At 36.7% G+C, this 14872-nt stretch overlaps 1 protein-coding gene across 3 annotated transcripts in view; it reads left to right on the forward strand.

The window, feature by feature from the left end:
- Window positions 1–14872, forward strand: part of Axn (protein axin) — a 293900-nt gene that overhangs the window by 112234 nt on the left and 166794 nt on the right. For all 3 annotated transcript variants that reach the window (XM_067150025.2, XM_067150027.2, XM_067150026.2), the window contains exon 2: window positions 9057–9225. In XM_067150025.2, the coding sequence (XP_067006126.1) occupies window positions 9144–9225 (82 nt within the window). In that variant the 5' untranslated portion in view covers window positions 9057–9143. The remainder of the gene's footprint in view (window positions 1–9056; window positions 9226–14872) is intronic.

Below are 14872 nucleotides of genomic sequence, written 5' to 3' on the forward strand. Positions count from 1 at the left end.
AGCTTAATTTTAGGAAAAGATAGTTGCCAGTTTCATTATGTAGATGACCAATTAAGACTGTGTGTACTAAAGAGAATCCATGTAACACAATATTACAAAATAAACTACTGCATCACAAACTCCGTTACTAGTTCTCACTTCTGTGAATAGTCTTAATTTATAAAATAATACAAATATTCTTGAAGCGTTTGAGTAATTTTTCAGCTGCTTATTCTTATTATAACACCAAAATGGCTTGTAAACTAAAATCTATCAAATGATGAAATTATCAAAATGCCAAGTCAGGTGTGGGGACATGACAGAGAGGTGTGATCTCACATACTGCGTTCTAAAACCTTTGCTGTAAAAAAATAGATTAAAAGACCAAATAGACATTATGTCATACTAACGTACAATAATAATTTATAATTCATAAAAAAAGTACTTTACACCAGAAAACCAGCTGGGAAACACATCTGCCCCTTTTTGGAGAATGACCCTTACATGAAGTGTCATAATCCTTAAAGCCCCAAGCACCAATCTACTGAAAGATTACACCAACAAGAGACGGACCTATAAGGCACTCGTAAAGCAGGAGAAAAAACTATTTCAGGAACAGGAAGAACAAAGATTGATAGAAAAAGCAGAGCAATGGCCGTATAAAGCTCTTAACCCAAGACGCCCAATATATCCGCAAAATATTCCTATTGAGGTTTGGGAGAATGATATGGGCCACATATTAAGTACAAGAGACACACGTCCTTGCAGTATTCTAGCTCAAACACCCACAGGAGAAGAAGACCTAGACACTAAATGGTTTTATTTCAAGGAAGTAGAAGATGCTATAACCAGTTCCAAGAATAATAAGGCTTGCGGTCCGGGTAATATCTACAATGAACACATCAAAATTGTTTTCCTGACACTAAAAGAAGCAATAACATATGTCTTGAACGAATGCCTTAAGCAAGGAACGATTCCAAGCAGCTGGAGAAAGTCCACAGTAAAAATGACATAGAAAGGAAAGGGAAGCACTGAAGATCCAAACGCTTATAGAGGCGTCGCTCTCGAATGTATGATGCTAAAGATCCTAACAAAAATCTTATGTCAACGCCTGACTAGAGAAGTCGATTCCAAACTACCAGAAGAACAATTCGGTTTTAGAAGAGGGAGGAACACGATTCAGGCCATCAAGTGTCTACTGGATGATATCAAAGAGGAAAGAATACATATCAGATCAATCAATCATTGGTCTGTATTTAGGACTGTCATGCTATCAGTTGTTTACCTGGTCTTTTTGTAAATGATTTCAAAGACTGTGTAAATTTATCGAACATTTCACTTGATTAATTATTCCATTCCCTAATTCCTGTTGATGTAAATTAGTATTTGCCCCAATTTGTCCTCTTGAATTCCAACTTTATCTTCATATTATGATCTTTCCTACCTTTAAAACCTCCATTCACACTTATCCTTCTACCAATGTCATCTACGCCATTTCTCCACTGACAGCTTGGAATAACCCGCTTAGCAACATTTTTGTTGCACTACTTATTTATTGGAATCATCCAGAAAAAATTGTTCTGCTTTCCTTCGAATCTCTTCCAGTTCCCATACTAAGTAATCTCCTGGCGAGGGTCTTGTACACAACCATACTCTAATTGGTGTCTTACCAGTGCCCTCTTGTTTACATCTTTACCATAACCCCTAAATACTCTCATAACTACAGCGTGGTTTAAAAAAATGCACTTGTGCTTATGCAAGTGCATAATTTGAAGGTTAGTGCCTGTTTTGAAGGTATTCATGTATTTATGCATATATGTTTGAAGTCATGGATCATTTTAATATTCTTAACTCAAATGTATTTGACATTTAAAAAAATCCTGCCTTCTGAGTAATGGAAATACTGTACTTTCTGCACTGCACTTTCTTTCTAGCATGTCTTTCAAACAAAAGAATCTACAGCTGATCTCATCATTGCTTTATATGTGAGAGTGGATTAATCAGTGGTGTATAAATTTCAAGTGTTTTGTTACTTGGGGAACTTATGCTCCCTTTTGAATCATTTGTGACTTTTTTGGCTTAATACAATAATTTTTGTTTTATTTTGTTATTCATTTTTAAATTCCTTTGTTGAAGAAATAATTTTATTTTAAATTTCTTTCCCACAATTTGTTCAGAGAGGATGATTACCTAGTTGTACTTCCTGTTAAAACAAAAATCTCCACCACCACCACCACCACCACCACCACCACCACCACCACCACCACCACCACCACCACTCGTCATGGTCACAAGTCTAAATAACGGTACCAGCAAACAAAGGAAACCCTCCTTCGCCATGGTTATAATGTCCTTATCACCACGATGGACTTGACCAGTAGAGAGGTACGTGGGAGGGGTTAGTGACAACAGAGGATGGTTGCCTAGTTGTACTTCCTCTTAAAACAATAATCACCAACACCATTAGTGACAACTCCCTCAATTACCAGTTATCTGATAGTCAAGACTACTCAAAATCTGTTTCGTGAGAATTATTCAGTTTCGTAGGTGTTAGTAAATGTGTAACAGCAACAACATAATAAGACAATAACACACATCAGATCAAAAGAGAAAAACAACATACCACAAAAGCAACTACTTTTTATTCAGGTAAAACCAAAGTCTGAGATTAACACATTATGTAGCAATATTCTATTATATAAATTAAATAATTCAGCTTTACGTTCATTTCTGGAAAAATACTGTGGCAATCAAATCGTCCCAGATGAATCAACACTTTGGAAGAATCCACAGTTGCTGTACAACTCAACCATTGACTCAGTTTGAAGTGAAATTGCAGAGAACTATATTTATATAGCAGTATATTAAACAAGTGATGCATGCCACTGTACATATCGAACTTCATTAGTTGGTAAACTCTGCCTACTTGAACCTTATCGTTTAGCATGCAAAGTACTTGAAGGAACTAATCATAGTACAATAGCTAGATTCAATAATGATTCCCTGCGACTACTGTGGTCAACTGAGATTGAGAATAACTGTCCTATGGTGCTTGTGATTGATGGTCACAGATGCAGCTCATGCAGCTAAAGCCCTTGGAAGTATTTTGTCCTAATCTTATTCATATTACTTGCTTGGCCCATGGACTACATCATATTGCAGAAGAACTATGAACACTCTTTCCAGCCATTAACAATTTTATTTCAAGTGCGAGACATGGCTACCTGCATTTTCCTTTTATCATAATCATTTTCAACAAGTGAAACAAGTGTTTACAAATCTTGAAGGTAGTCAGAGAGCATGTGTACGTGAATTAAGGTTGAATTTTGAAAATGATACAGTGTATCAAGATATTCATTTCATTCATGTACATTTTTTGACAATCATTGAAACAGTTAAGCATTAGGAGATGCGCAGTAGAACCCTGTACAAGTCACTCGAACTAGTTAAGAAAACAACTTCTTCTCTAATAAGTACTGTGCCATATGAAACTGGTACAAAGGCTAAAGAGAAGTTGGATAAAGTGTTTATACTTGAAATCCATTATTAGGAAAGGTTTTAGTCAATCAACCAATATATGTGTGAGGGTCAGAAATCTTTGCCAGATGAGTGTTCCAAATTTTCTGTGCCGATGTACAAATATTATCCTATCACGTCAGTTGATTTTGAAAGATCATTTTCGGCCTGCAAACTTGGGGTATCAGACAATAGACTGTTTGACCCCAGAAACTCCTAGTAGTGTACTGTGAAAATTCATTCTGCACACAATAAACACGGGGTTACTTGCTTGGAAATGTTATAATGTTATGCACAACAGAATAAGATCTAGAATTGCAGCAGCATTGTTGCAGAAAGGTTACGAGGTACATGAAGTGGTATGTGTTGCTGTAGAACATTTCATTGGAGCAAGAGGAACCATATCAAAATTCTTAGTTGAGTTTTTCAGAAGTGTGGGCATTTCCAAGAATCTATACTGTAATTTAGCTGTCTTGGCCATGAAAGGCTCCATCCAAATTGTTAGAAATCACCTCTATAGTACTGCATACAAGAAGGACTAACTCCAGAAAATTCATCATGTTTAAACATACATTCAATTGTTAAGTACTATGCTGTACTTTTGTCAGATTTAAGTAGCCTGTCATTGTAGGAAGTAAAAAGTTAATTGAAATATCTTTCTTTAGTGATGTTACTTTATTTATAGTGCATATTTTCTAACTTTTTAGTGCATATTTGCATGTATATTTTCAGGGTTTTTTACTACATATAAATCCAGGATATACTTATAACCATACGAAGAGAGCTGTAACATTTATTTGTAACCTCATTAATGTGATTAACCTAATGAAGATCTTTCCTTATATTAACACCTGAGTACTTGCAGTGATCCCTGTGAGATACTTTACACCATCAACACAGTAATTAAAACTGAGAGGAATTTTCCTGGTGGTGAAACAGCCTGACTTTTCATCCTATTTACCATCTCACAACATTGTCGCAGTCTTTTTGCAGTTGCTCACAATCCCAATCCTGTAACTTATTGATATATATATATACATTAGAAAACATAAAGGTCCAATAATATTGCCTTGGTGTCCTCTTAATCGTTAAAGGATCAGATAATGCTTTACCTACTTAACTTTCCAAATTATATTTTTTAGAAATTTAGCCACCCATTCAGCCACTCTTTTTGTTTAGTCCATTTGTCAGCTTGATTACCAATGTCTAAGTCTAATATAGCATGGAGATGAAGAGGATGATGATCATCTTGATCTTAATTATGGAACAGTTTAGAACAAGTACTGTTATTTCAGGTTGTAGCTTTGTATCATGCATGTTGAAATGTATTACAATACATTGATAAATTTACTGTGAATAACCAAAAATTATGAATGTAAAGTATTGTTGTTAATGACCGGCTCCATGGCCAAATGATTAGCGTGCTGGCCTTTGGTCACAGGGGTCCCGGGTTCGATTCCCAGTAGGGTCGGGAATTTTAACAATCATTGGTTAATTTCGCTGGCAGGGGGGCTGGGTGTATATGCTGTCTTAATCATCATTTCATCCTCATCACGATGTGCAGGTCGCTTACGGGCGTCAAATTATAAGACCTGCACCTGGCAAGCCAAACATGTCCTCGGACATTCCGGGCACTAAAAGCCATATGCCATTTCATTGTTCTTGATAATTTAATAACTTGCTTTATTCTTGACTGCAGTTGTTTAGAGAACTAGGTGTGGAATGAAGAATTCTTCTATACTCTACTACAAGCTCTGAAAATAATCATGCTTGAGTGTAAAACCAATTTGTTAACTACTGAAAAACAAATTTTATCATTATATGCAGGATACATAAATTAATGCAAGTACTTGAAGGAAATATTAGAAAAATTGAACATCCTCTAGTGACTGATACAAAATTTGAATTTTTCTTCCTGTAAAAATAGCCTGTGTAATTCTTATGTAAATATAAATATTGCTCATTGAAAGTCATTGTGTATTATGAGTAACTCACATTTCTAATTTTGTGGTTCATCATATTTTTTTGTTGAACATTAGCTTGGAAAAAGTTATTTCAGACACAATTAACTGAAAATAATGTATTTTTTCTTTTCTTTTCTGGATTTAGGAGGAAAATCTTTCTTCAAGTAAATTTAAGATCAGGTTAAAGTTTGAGCAGCATTTGAGAAGAGGGGAACATGGTTGTTATTCATTTTATAAGTGCAGGTTAAGAATGGAAAGGAAAATGTAATTAAGAGTAAGTCTAATTCGTGTTCTCTCCCATACTGCAAAATAAACTTTGTATTATTGAGAAATTGATTGCAAAATTCTTCTTTTTGATTAATTCCTGTGAATGATATAAGGGAAACTGGACATCTTCAAGAAAATAGTCCTGTCTCAGTTTAAATCAATACAAAATTTGTTATTTACAGCAAGATTAAATCAACCAGTTTCTAAAAGAATTGAGATTGAGTTATTCACATGAAGAATATGCAGAGTAATCTCTGGTTTTGAATGGAAAGTTCTGTGTTCATAGAAATATGATAAAATTCTGCTTTTAGCGTCCCTTGCAACCTAACTTCTGGGTAGAACAGGGGTGCCTCAGGTTCTTTTTAACTCTCTTTCCTTAATGCTGCTAAGGTTATTTGAGCATGAAAAATTACTTAATAGTTGGGAAAATAAGAATAAAAAGTAGAGGGAAGAATATAGAGTATTGGTTTACTACCTTCCTTCTGAAGTATGGTATTGTTATACTGCAGACAAAAGCTGGCCTACTTTGACCAATAATTCCATTGTGTTAGTTGTTTACTATGGACCCTGCACTCCCTCAAGTCTTTCTTTGAAGGTACACTTCAGTTATATCTTCCATAGTCTGCCAATATTTTAGATGATCTCATAAGAGATGACAGCCCTCCTTTCTTCTTGATTTGTTGTCTGTCAATCATTTATGAGAGAAGATATTAGCTCACAGTACGTTCAGTAGTGCTTAACACAATAAGTTTTTAAAAGCATATTTTGAGAAATAATTTTTTGTTAGACTCTTTACTCTGCTTTTCATTGTGTAGAAATATGGCTATATTTAATATGTACTGAATAGGCTGTAGTCGTATTTATGCATGAAGGTAAAAACTGAATGGTGGATGACGCATGTTTGCGCATCGTTGATTATAATATGAAAAGCATCGATTGATTTGTCTGAAAAGGGCATCACGGATTCTGCGCACAGCCTTGAAAGCGCACCCCTTGGTTTTGCGAAAGTCAATAGATGCTGTCTTGCGTTTCATTCGGGCATATAGAAATCTGTGCATAGAACCGTGGTGGTGGTGGTGGTGGTTGTTGGAGATAATTCTCATATTTTATCTGTTGTGTGAAACAATATTGGTATTTTGTGTGCAGATCTCATTATGGTAGGTACCGGTAGACATTATTTGTATTGTTAAAATTTCTAAGGTGTTCACAATATGGTTCTAGATAATAATTATCTGAATTTCTTTTTTTCAACATAAGACTTTTCTTTTGTGTTAAATGTATTTGAGATAACAATTAGTGTGCATCTTAATAGCACTGCTGTATGGAAGTTTCTCTAAAACATAATGGGTATGCTACAATGAAAGATTCTCATGCTCCATTTGTTATCTGACTTTTATGTATTTGCATAATTTAATGATTTTCCACAAGGTATAAAATCTTTACTAAGATGAAACATAAAGGTTGAGTCTATGGGGACTTCCTTTGTTCAGCTTGTCTTTTGTGTGTGTGTTCTTGGCTATTGGTTGTTGATCGATCGAAGTTGGGGAGGACGCCGGCCACCGGCCCCCGGCTTGGCTTTCGGTGTGGCTGCAAGTGCCAACAATGGCTGACTGCTTTTTTGGCAGCCATTGTGAAGAATGATATGTTCACTGTCTCTTAAATTGAATGTACAGGAATACATTTTACATAAGGGAGAGATTAGTTGCTAATGGTGTTAAACTACATATTTTGTTACCAGCTTAAGTTCTTCTTTTTGTTTCATTACAGTAATTATTAAGTAACATTTGAAAACTCCTCAGAGAATTATTAACCAGCAAAATAGTCTCCATGAAGGAAGAAAATATGTCCAGAGCTTCGAAACCGTGAAATGACCATCTAGCACTATACCTCACAAAGGTTTAGGAGTTGAACTTAACAAGGAATATACGCTTACCAATAATTGGATGAAACACCATTGAAGGCCTCTTCTGTAGTGAATAGTGGGATGCAGTTAAAATGATGGCTAATGTCACTGCAGTAAGAACTGTCCTGGGTAGATCTCTGATGGTAACCTTTCTTGGCATTGCCACTGAGAGAAGGAAACACTGGCCCATGTCCCGAGATCATGCCCGCACGGTGTAATGCTGAGAAGTTATCTGCACCATTGAGTAAGATCTTTAATAGCAGATGAATGTGGGAGGAAAGGTAATATAGTTCATGAAGTCCATGGCATATCATCAGGTGGCAGCACTAGACACACAGACATGATTTATATTGAAAATAACAAGGAAAAAAGCAACATAATAGACCCGACCATCAGGTTTGAGCATCATAAAGGCCAGTGGAAGAATTAGAAGCTGAGATAAAGAACATTTACATCCCGGCAGTTCCCTTCTAGAAAAGGAAATATGCCATTTGCAAGAGGTAGAAGTAACTGGGCTGATGCTTGGAGCATGCGGTACAGTATCAGCATTCTTCATGAATCTCTGGAAGCAGTTTGGCTCACCAAAAAATTGAATACAAGACATTTAATGTAATATGTAGTTCATTGACAAATGTAAACTTCCACTTCTACAGTTTTTAACATGCAGCACTATACAATGTATTTACACATACCGTAAAATTTACTGCAATATATTCTGTATTACATTTGTTCACTTTGTCCTTAGCAGCAACCTGTAAATTCGGGAAATTGATAGTTGAAAAAAAAAAAAAAAAAAAAAAAATCTTTTCCTTCTCTTATAAATAAGCCTTCCTTGTATTTAAATTACTTTCTAAAAAGTGAGGTACATAAAGTTCCTCTTCATTATCGTTATATGCATATTATCTCATCTGGCTAATGTTGTGGTTATTGGTTCAAATGGCAAATTTAGAAATAAATCCAATAGATGAAACTGTGCGTTTAAACCACCTTCGCTGGTGGGATTGTGAGGTTAATAGAAAAGATAGGCCACCTGAGAGAACAGTGGACTCGGCCATGGAGGGTAAGGGAGCAGAAACACAGGGAGTTGAATGCAACAGTGGTTAGATGATGTTTAGTGCAGGTAATGCTGAAAGGTGTTAGCATGTATAGTAAACATGCGTGTATGCATGCATGTGCGCCACCTGAATGGCAGCCTAAATGCACATTGGTGGTCATTGATTGATTGATTGATTTTCCAAGGTAATGCCTGAGTATAATATGTATTTGTCCATTATATGAAGTTTCATGAGGAATGGTTTACTGATCACATTGTATATGCTTATCCAATTCACTATAATGAACAAAATTCATTTCATCTTTTTTTTTTTTTCAAAATCCTTGTGTTTACTAGGTCCTAAAAATTTTAGTAATGCATCTTTACTTTGCAGGTTTGTGTGTGGCCACGCAATGCCTCGTCATTGTGAGGCGTGGTGTCCCCCAGAGCACGTGCCAGGCTCCTATTGGGGCAGAACAGGATGAGTACAGTGGATCGGGCCGACTACCATGCGGGAGGCGACCACAGTTTCAACGAGAACTCCCCACGACCCCCTGTTCCAGGTATTATACCGAATATTGAAAATGTCTATTTTATTATGTAAATATTAGAATCACAGTTTTATACTGTTCAGTGATGATATTCTGCAGATTCTGTCAGCAGCTGTCCTGAATGTTTTTCTGTTTTTTTCTTTCTCACTTTCCTCATACAGATGCTTTAGTAGTTCTTAGTGCGATCCTTCTCCTTGATAAATACAGATATACCTGCAACTTTTGTCATGACACTGCTGCTGAAACTATTACCTTCAGTCTCATGTTTAAGTTATTACCAATGAAGTAACAGCAGCAGCAGTATGTAGTACCATTACTAGGAGTTTTAATCATGCCAGTATCTTGCTGGTTAGTTGTGGTGTTAGATCATCTTAACGTTTTTATTCGATTCATCCCTAGTTCTTTATCACAATTCTATTTCACTTCAGAAGTTCTTTGCACAATGCATAAGGATTGCTACAACGAAGTAGGGAGCTAGTATATTTTGAGAAAGAAAAGAAATGTTATATAATGCCAGTCCTGTTTAATCTTGGGAATAAAAGTAAACCAGAAATGAATAATGAATGTTTAAGAAGCACTTTTCTTTTATTGGTTAGTATTCTGAAGGCGCTTTATTTTTTGTCATAATCATGTAACTAAGTGAATTACCATTCATAAGTTTAATTTATTTGCTTATAGTGTAAGAAATTTCATTGTTGGCAAAACTTGTTGGTGTTCATGAGTTGGGAATTAAATAAATTGCATTCAACTTTCCTAGGGTTTTGACTTATGTAACATGATTTTCAACAGAAAATTTTCTCTATGCACCCGTCATTCATTACCATAGTTTAAGAGTAGGCACAACTTATGTGTTACTTACATTTTATGTTCCAAATATAAAATGTTACTGAGTTTAGAGCAATATTGTCAACGTAAACAATACAGTGTCAACCATAAAATGCTTCATCCCTGTACCAAAATGCTCAAATCCCTCCTAAAATTGTTAACAATATACACTGCTGTGCAAAACTTAAGTACTAAACATATTGTCCACATTCTGGAAAGTCCGGGAAAAAACATTTTGGTCAGGGAAAGTCAGAGAGATAGAGAAAAAATCTGGAAAATCAGAGAAATCTTCCCCAATTATGGATTTGAATGGATATTTTTAGGCTCTAGTCTGTTGTATCGCAGGTTATTGTAGTATTTCTTTTTCAGGTGGTTTTTTCACAAGAAGTGCGTAGCAATTCTACAATTTTTGTTGTGCCCTAGTGTCATTTCTTTCAACCATTTTTATGTTATTCTTTTTTATTTCAGTTCTAGGATGCTTACTTGAAACTCATGACAGTGGCTAACAAGCAGTGTGCATTTAATAAACTTTGGCTAGATAGTAAAGTGTTTCCCAAACTGAGTGGTTGGTTGGACATATTGGTAAATGATGCAACTTCAGCATGTTGTAAAGTGTGTTGTAATTCATTAAAACTTAGTAATATGGGCAAACAAGCAGTCACTTCTCATGCTAAAGGACCTACTCATATAAAATACATGAAAGCTAAGTCTTCCCAGCCATCAATGTCTTTCTTTGCAAAGAAAACCTCTTCTCGATCTCCACTTGAAGATACACAGCCAAGAGTTACCACTACGTCCACAGCTACAAAGGAATTAGCAGTGCCTGGAACAAGTCAAAGGAGTTTAAAAACTTGCAGTGGGAATAAAGATGATGTTATATCGGCTGAAGCCATATGGGCTCCAGGTTGTCACTGGAAAGATGTTTCTCAACTCTTGTGATGAAAGCTCCACACCATTCAAAATAATGTTCCCAGACAGTAAAATTGCTCAAAACTTCACTATGGGCAAGACTAAGGCTTCCTATGTTATAAATGATGGATTAGCTCCATATTTTGAAGAAGAAAGTTTGCAAATGACTTAAAACAGTGCTCTGACTGCGTTGTTTGTTTTGATGAATCATTAGAAAAATTTGCCCAAAGAGGACAAATGGACTTGCGTGTAACATTTAGGGATGTAAATCTTCAAAAGTTACAACAAAGTATTGGAGTAGTGTATTCTTAGGCAAGTTAAAAAACTTGAAAATCATTTGCAAATGCTAAACCCTAGGTCAAATCTCTTCTTGCTATAGGCATTTGGAGATTGCATACAGTGAATTGAGCCATGAAAATTAGGATCTCCAAAATTGACTAGGACCTTTTTCATTTTTTCAGACCTCGGCACAATCTTTTTAAAGATAGCTCTGCTCGACGTGCTAAATATATAGATGTAACAACAAGCACCGCATTTCCTTAAAAGTTCACTGCAGTAAGATGGTTGGAAAATGTATGCTGTGTTGATCAAGCTCTTAAAATGATCACATTGACAAATCTATGAAAGAATGCACTGAAGGAGAAAAAACAACAACAAAAACCTTCAATATCTTAGAGAAACTGCGAAGAATCCACTACTTAAGGCAAAATTAAGTGCTTTTAGAAGTACTTTGCCAGATGTTGAACCTTTCCTCAGAAGATTTCAGAGTCAGAAACCTATGGTGCCTATGACTGATTTGTCTTCAAATTTGAAAACTGTTTTGAATATAGATCTAGACTGATTGGAATTCATTATATTTGCCTACATTAGAAACACAAGTTAATTACTTTTGATCTCAAGAGTGCTTTAAATCCACATTAGGTTGCTGTGGTAGAATCATTTTATTTTTATATTTGAATTACTCTATTAATAAGTTAGTTGTACTTTGTTCCTTGGAAATGATAACATAAAGGTATATGTTAGGTCTACGTGTTACCTTTAAACAAATATATATAAAGTGCCCATCAATTTAATTATTTTTCCATAAATAATTGGAAAAAAAAAGAAGTGGAGAGATAATTAGGCCAGCTATGGGAATGGTGGAGGCTGGAATTTCCTTTTTTTTTTTGTTCCTCATAAAACATGCTGTTTGGCGAATTAACTTGCCGCTCAGTTTTTGTGAGTCAGGAAAATTTTTCTGAGTAGGTCATGGAAAGTCAGGGAAACTTGAGAGAACATTTCTGTGGGCACTATGACTAAAGTAACTTTCACATGTTGTGTCACTGCCAAGTGACATAACTCAATGAAACTTGAACCATACATAGGAAGAACTGCTACAGCATGGTACGGTAGGCAACTGAAAGGAATATGCGATGAGACGAGCAGAAATGACACTAAATTACAATAAATTACACAAGTCACTGCGACTCATTGATGGTCCCCTGGACACCACAAAAGAAGGGACATGGCTCTTGAAGGGGTGTGTGATCACCACGGACAGCAATGCATGTTTTGAAACGTGTTCCCATGCTGGCCACAAAATTGGTAAGGAGTTCTTGTGACGTGCTGCAATACGTCTGCCCAACATGTACCACACGTGCTTGATGGAATTTAAGTCGAGGGAACGGTCAGGCCAGGCCAGGCCAGTCCAGTCCATTCGCCAAATGTCCTCTCTTTCCAAGAGCTCCTACACCTGCGCTGTTCGATGTGGTCATGCATTGTCATCCATAAAAATTAAGACAGGGCTGAATGCACCCCTGAAAAGACTCACATGGGGGAAGGAGTACACTGTCACAATAACTCTGACCGGTGAGTGTACCCTGTTCAATGATTTGGAGGTCAGTACGCCCATGCAATATTCCCACACCATAACATGTGGACCACCAAAATGATAATGTTAGACAATGTTCCAGGGTGTATTACATGTTCCCACATCTCGCCAGATGAGGTTACATGTAGAATCACTACTTGGATGGGATCTGCTCTCGTCTGAGAAGAGCACGCAACCCCACTCCTCGTCGGTCCAGACCTGATGCTTTTGGTACCATCGCAAACGGTGCTGCTGATATGCGGGTGTCAACAGAACACATCTTAATGGTCGTCGGGTAAACAGACCACCCCCATGCAGTCGCCGTGCCACTGCAGAACGTGAGATTGGGTGCCTTGTCGTGTTAAATGTGGTTGCAACTCCACCCGCTGTTTGACGTGAGTCTCTTCTTGCCTGTTGCACAATGTAGCGGTCATCTGCTGCTGTAGTTGGTCGCGGTCAACCCCTTTCTCTCCTTCAGATTACAATAACTGGATTAATGGAGGGGAATAACGTTGCTCTCATATGGGGGAAAAGTGATGTCTAGAGTCATACTGAACAGAATAAACAGAGCCGTTGGCAGGAGACTGTCAAGAACAGGCAGGTTTCTGAGGAGGTCGGTCTACTGTGGATCAGATTAACATACTAAGGCTAATCATTGAACCATTTGCTGAGTATGAAACATCTCTGTATATACTTTTCATTGATTTTGAAAAGCCTTTGATTCTGTCAACCAGAAGAAAATGTGAAAGGCTATGAAAAAGTTCGGAATTCCACAAAAAATGGTCCGTCTTACACAGGCAATGTATGATGGATATACTTGCCAAGTAGAACATAAAGGGAAATTGTCTGAACCTTTTGCTGTAAAATCTGGAGTAAGATAAGGATGTCTACTGTAGCCAATCTTGTTTATCATGACACTGGATTGTATTCTGAGAGAGTCAATGAATAGAAAGCGTGGCATTCAGTGGGGATTAAATTACCGATTGGAAGAACTGGATTGTGCGGATGATCTCTGTCTTCTTGCAGAATGTTTTTGCGACATGGAAATCAAACTGAATGACTTAAAAATAGAAGCTAAAGAAGTAGGCTTAAAGATTCATTAAAAAAGACTAAGGAAATGTACATAAACCATCTAGCTTGACTCAAGATGGAATAGATATTAGAAAGGGTAGAGGAATTTTGCTACTTAGGAAGCATGGTAAGCTAGGATGGAGGTGCTTTTAGAGATGTGGTCAGTCTTATCCCCTCCCATTCGTATAAAAGCGAAGCTGAGGATATTCAACTCAAATGTTAAATCTGTGTTACTCTATGGAAGTGAGACCTGGAAAGTGACCAAAGACATTCCCACAGACTTTTATAAATCGTTTGAGGTACATTATGAGAATATAGTGGCCAAAGACCTTTGGGAGGCCACGAGTCAGAGGCCCATACAGGAACAGATAATGAGAAGAAAATGGAGATGGATTGGGCACACCCTGAGAAGACTACAAGAAAGTATTGAGCTGGAATCCACAAGGTAGTTGCAGGCAAGGCAGACCAAGGATTGCCTGGAAGAGAGCCATAGACAGGGAGATTGCTGGAGTTAACAAGATTTGGAGATGAAAGCAGTGGTGGCAGATAGAACAAGATCAAGAAATTTCGTTGAGGCCCTATGTTCCACCTGGAATTAAAGGAAATAAGTCAGTAAGTCAAAATGAGGGCTAGTCCCAATCTACACCAATATAGAAATAAATGCAAGGTGACACAGTAATACAGGGAGGCAAACCCCAAGGGATAATTACAATATTATAAGTTACAAAGTTAAGAAAAAGGTTACTGCCTCCGAACAAAAGTGTATGATCTTAGCTGAAAAGCTTGACTTAAAATATAGTTGAAAATCCCAAATAGAAAATGTATTGAACGCGTATGTACTTTAAGAGGAAGTACAAGTGAGCATTCATCCTCAAAATATGAGACGTAACAGGCATTTTAATTTGATTTGGATTACAGCATTTTTGAAGGAAAAATAAAATAATAAAATTGAAGTTCCATGAAGCAGTTAAGACAGTGAATGAATTTAAACAGAAACAACAAGGA

This window comes from Anabrus simplex, chromosome 6, assembly GCF_040414725.1.
Source record: "Anabrus simplex isolate iqAnaSimp1 chromosome 6, ASM4041472v1, whole genome shotgun sequence".
Lineage (NCBI taxonomy): Eukaryota > Metazoa > Arthropoda > Insecta > Orthoptera > Tettigoniidae > Anabrus > Anabrus simplex.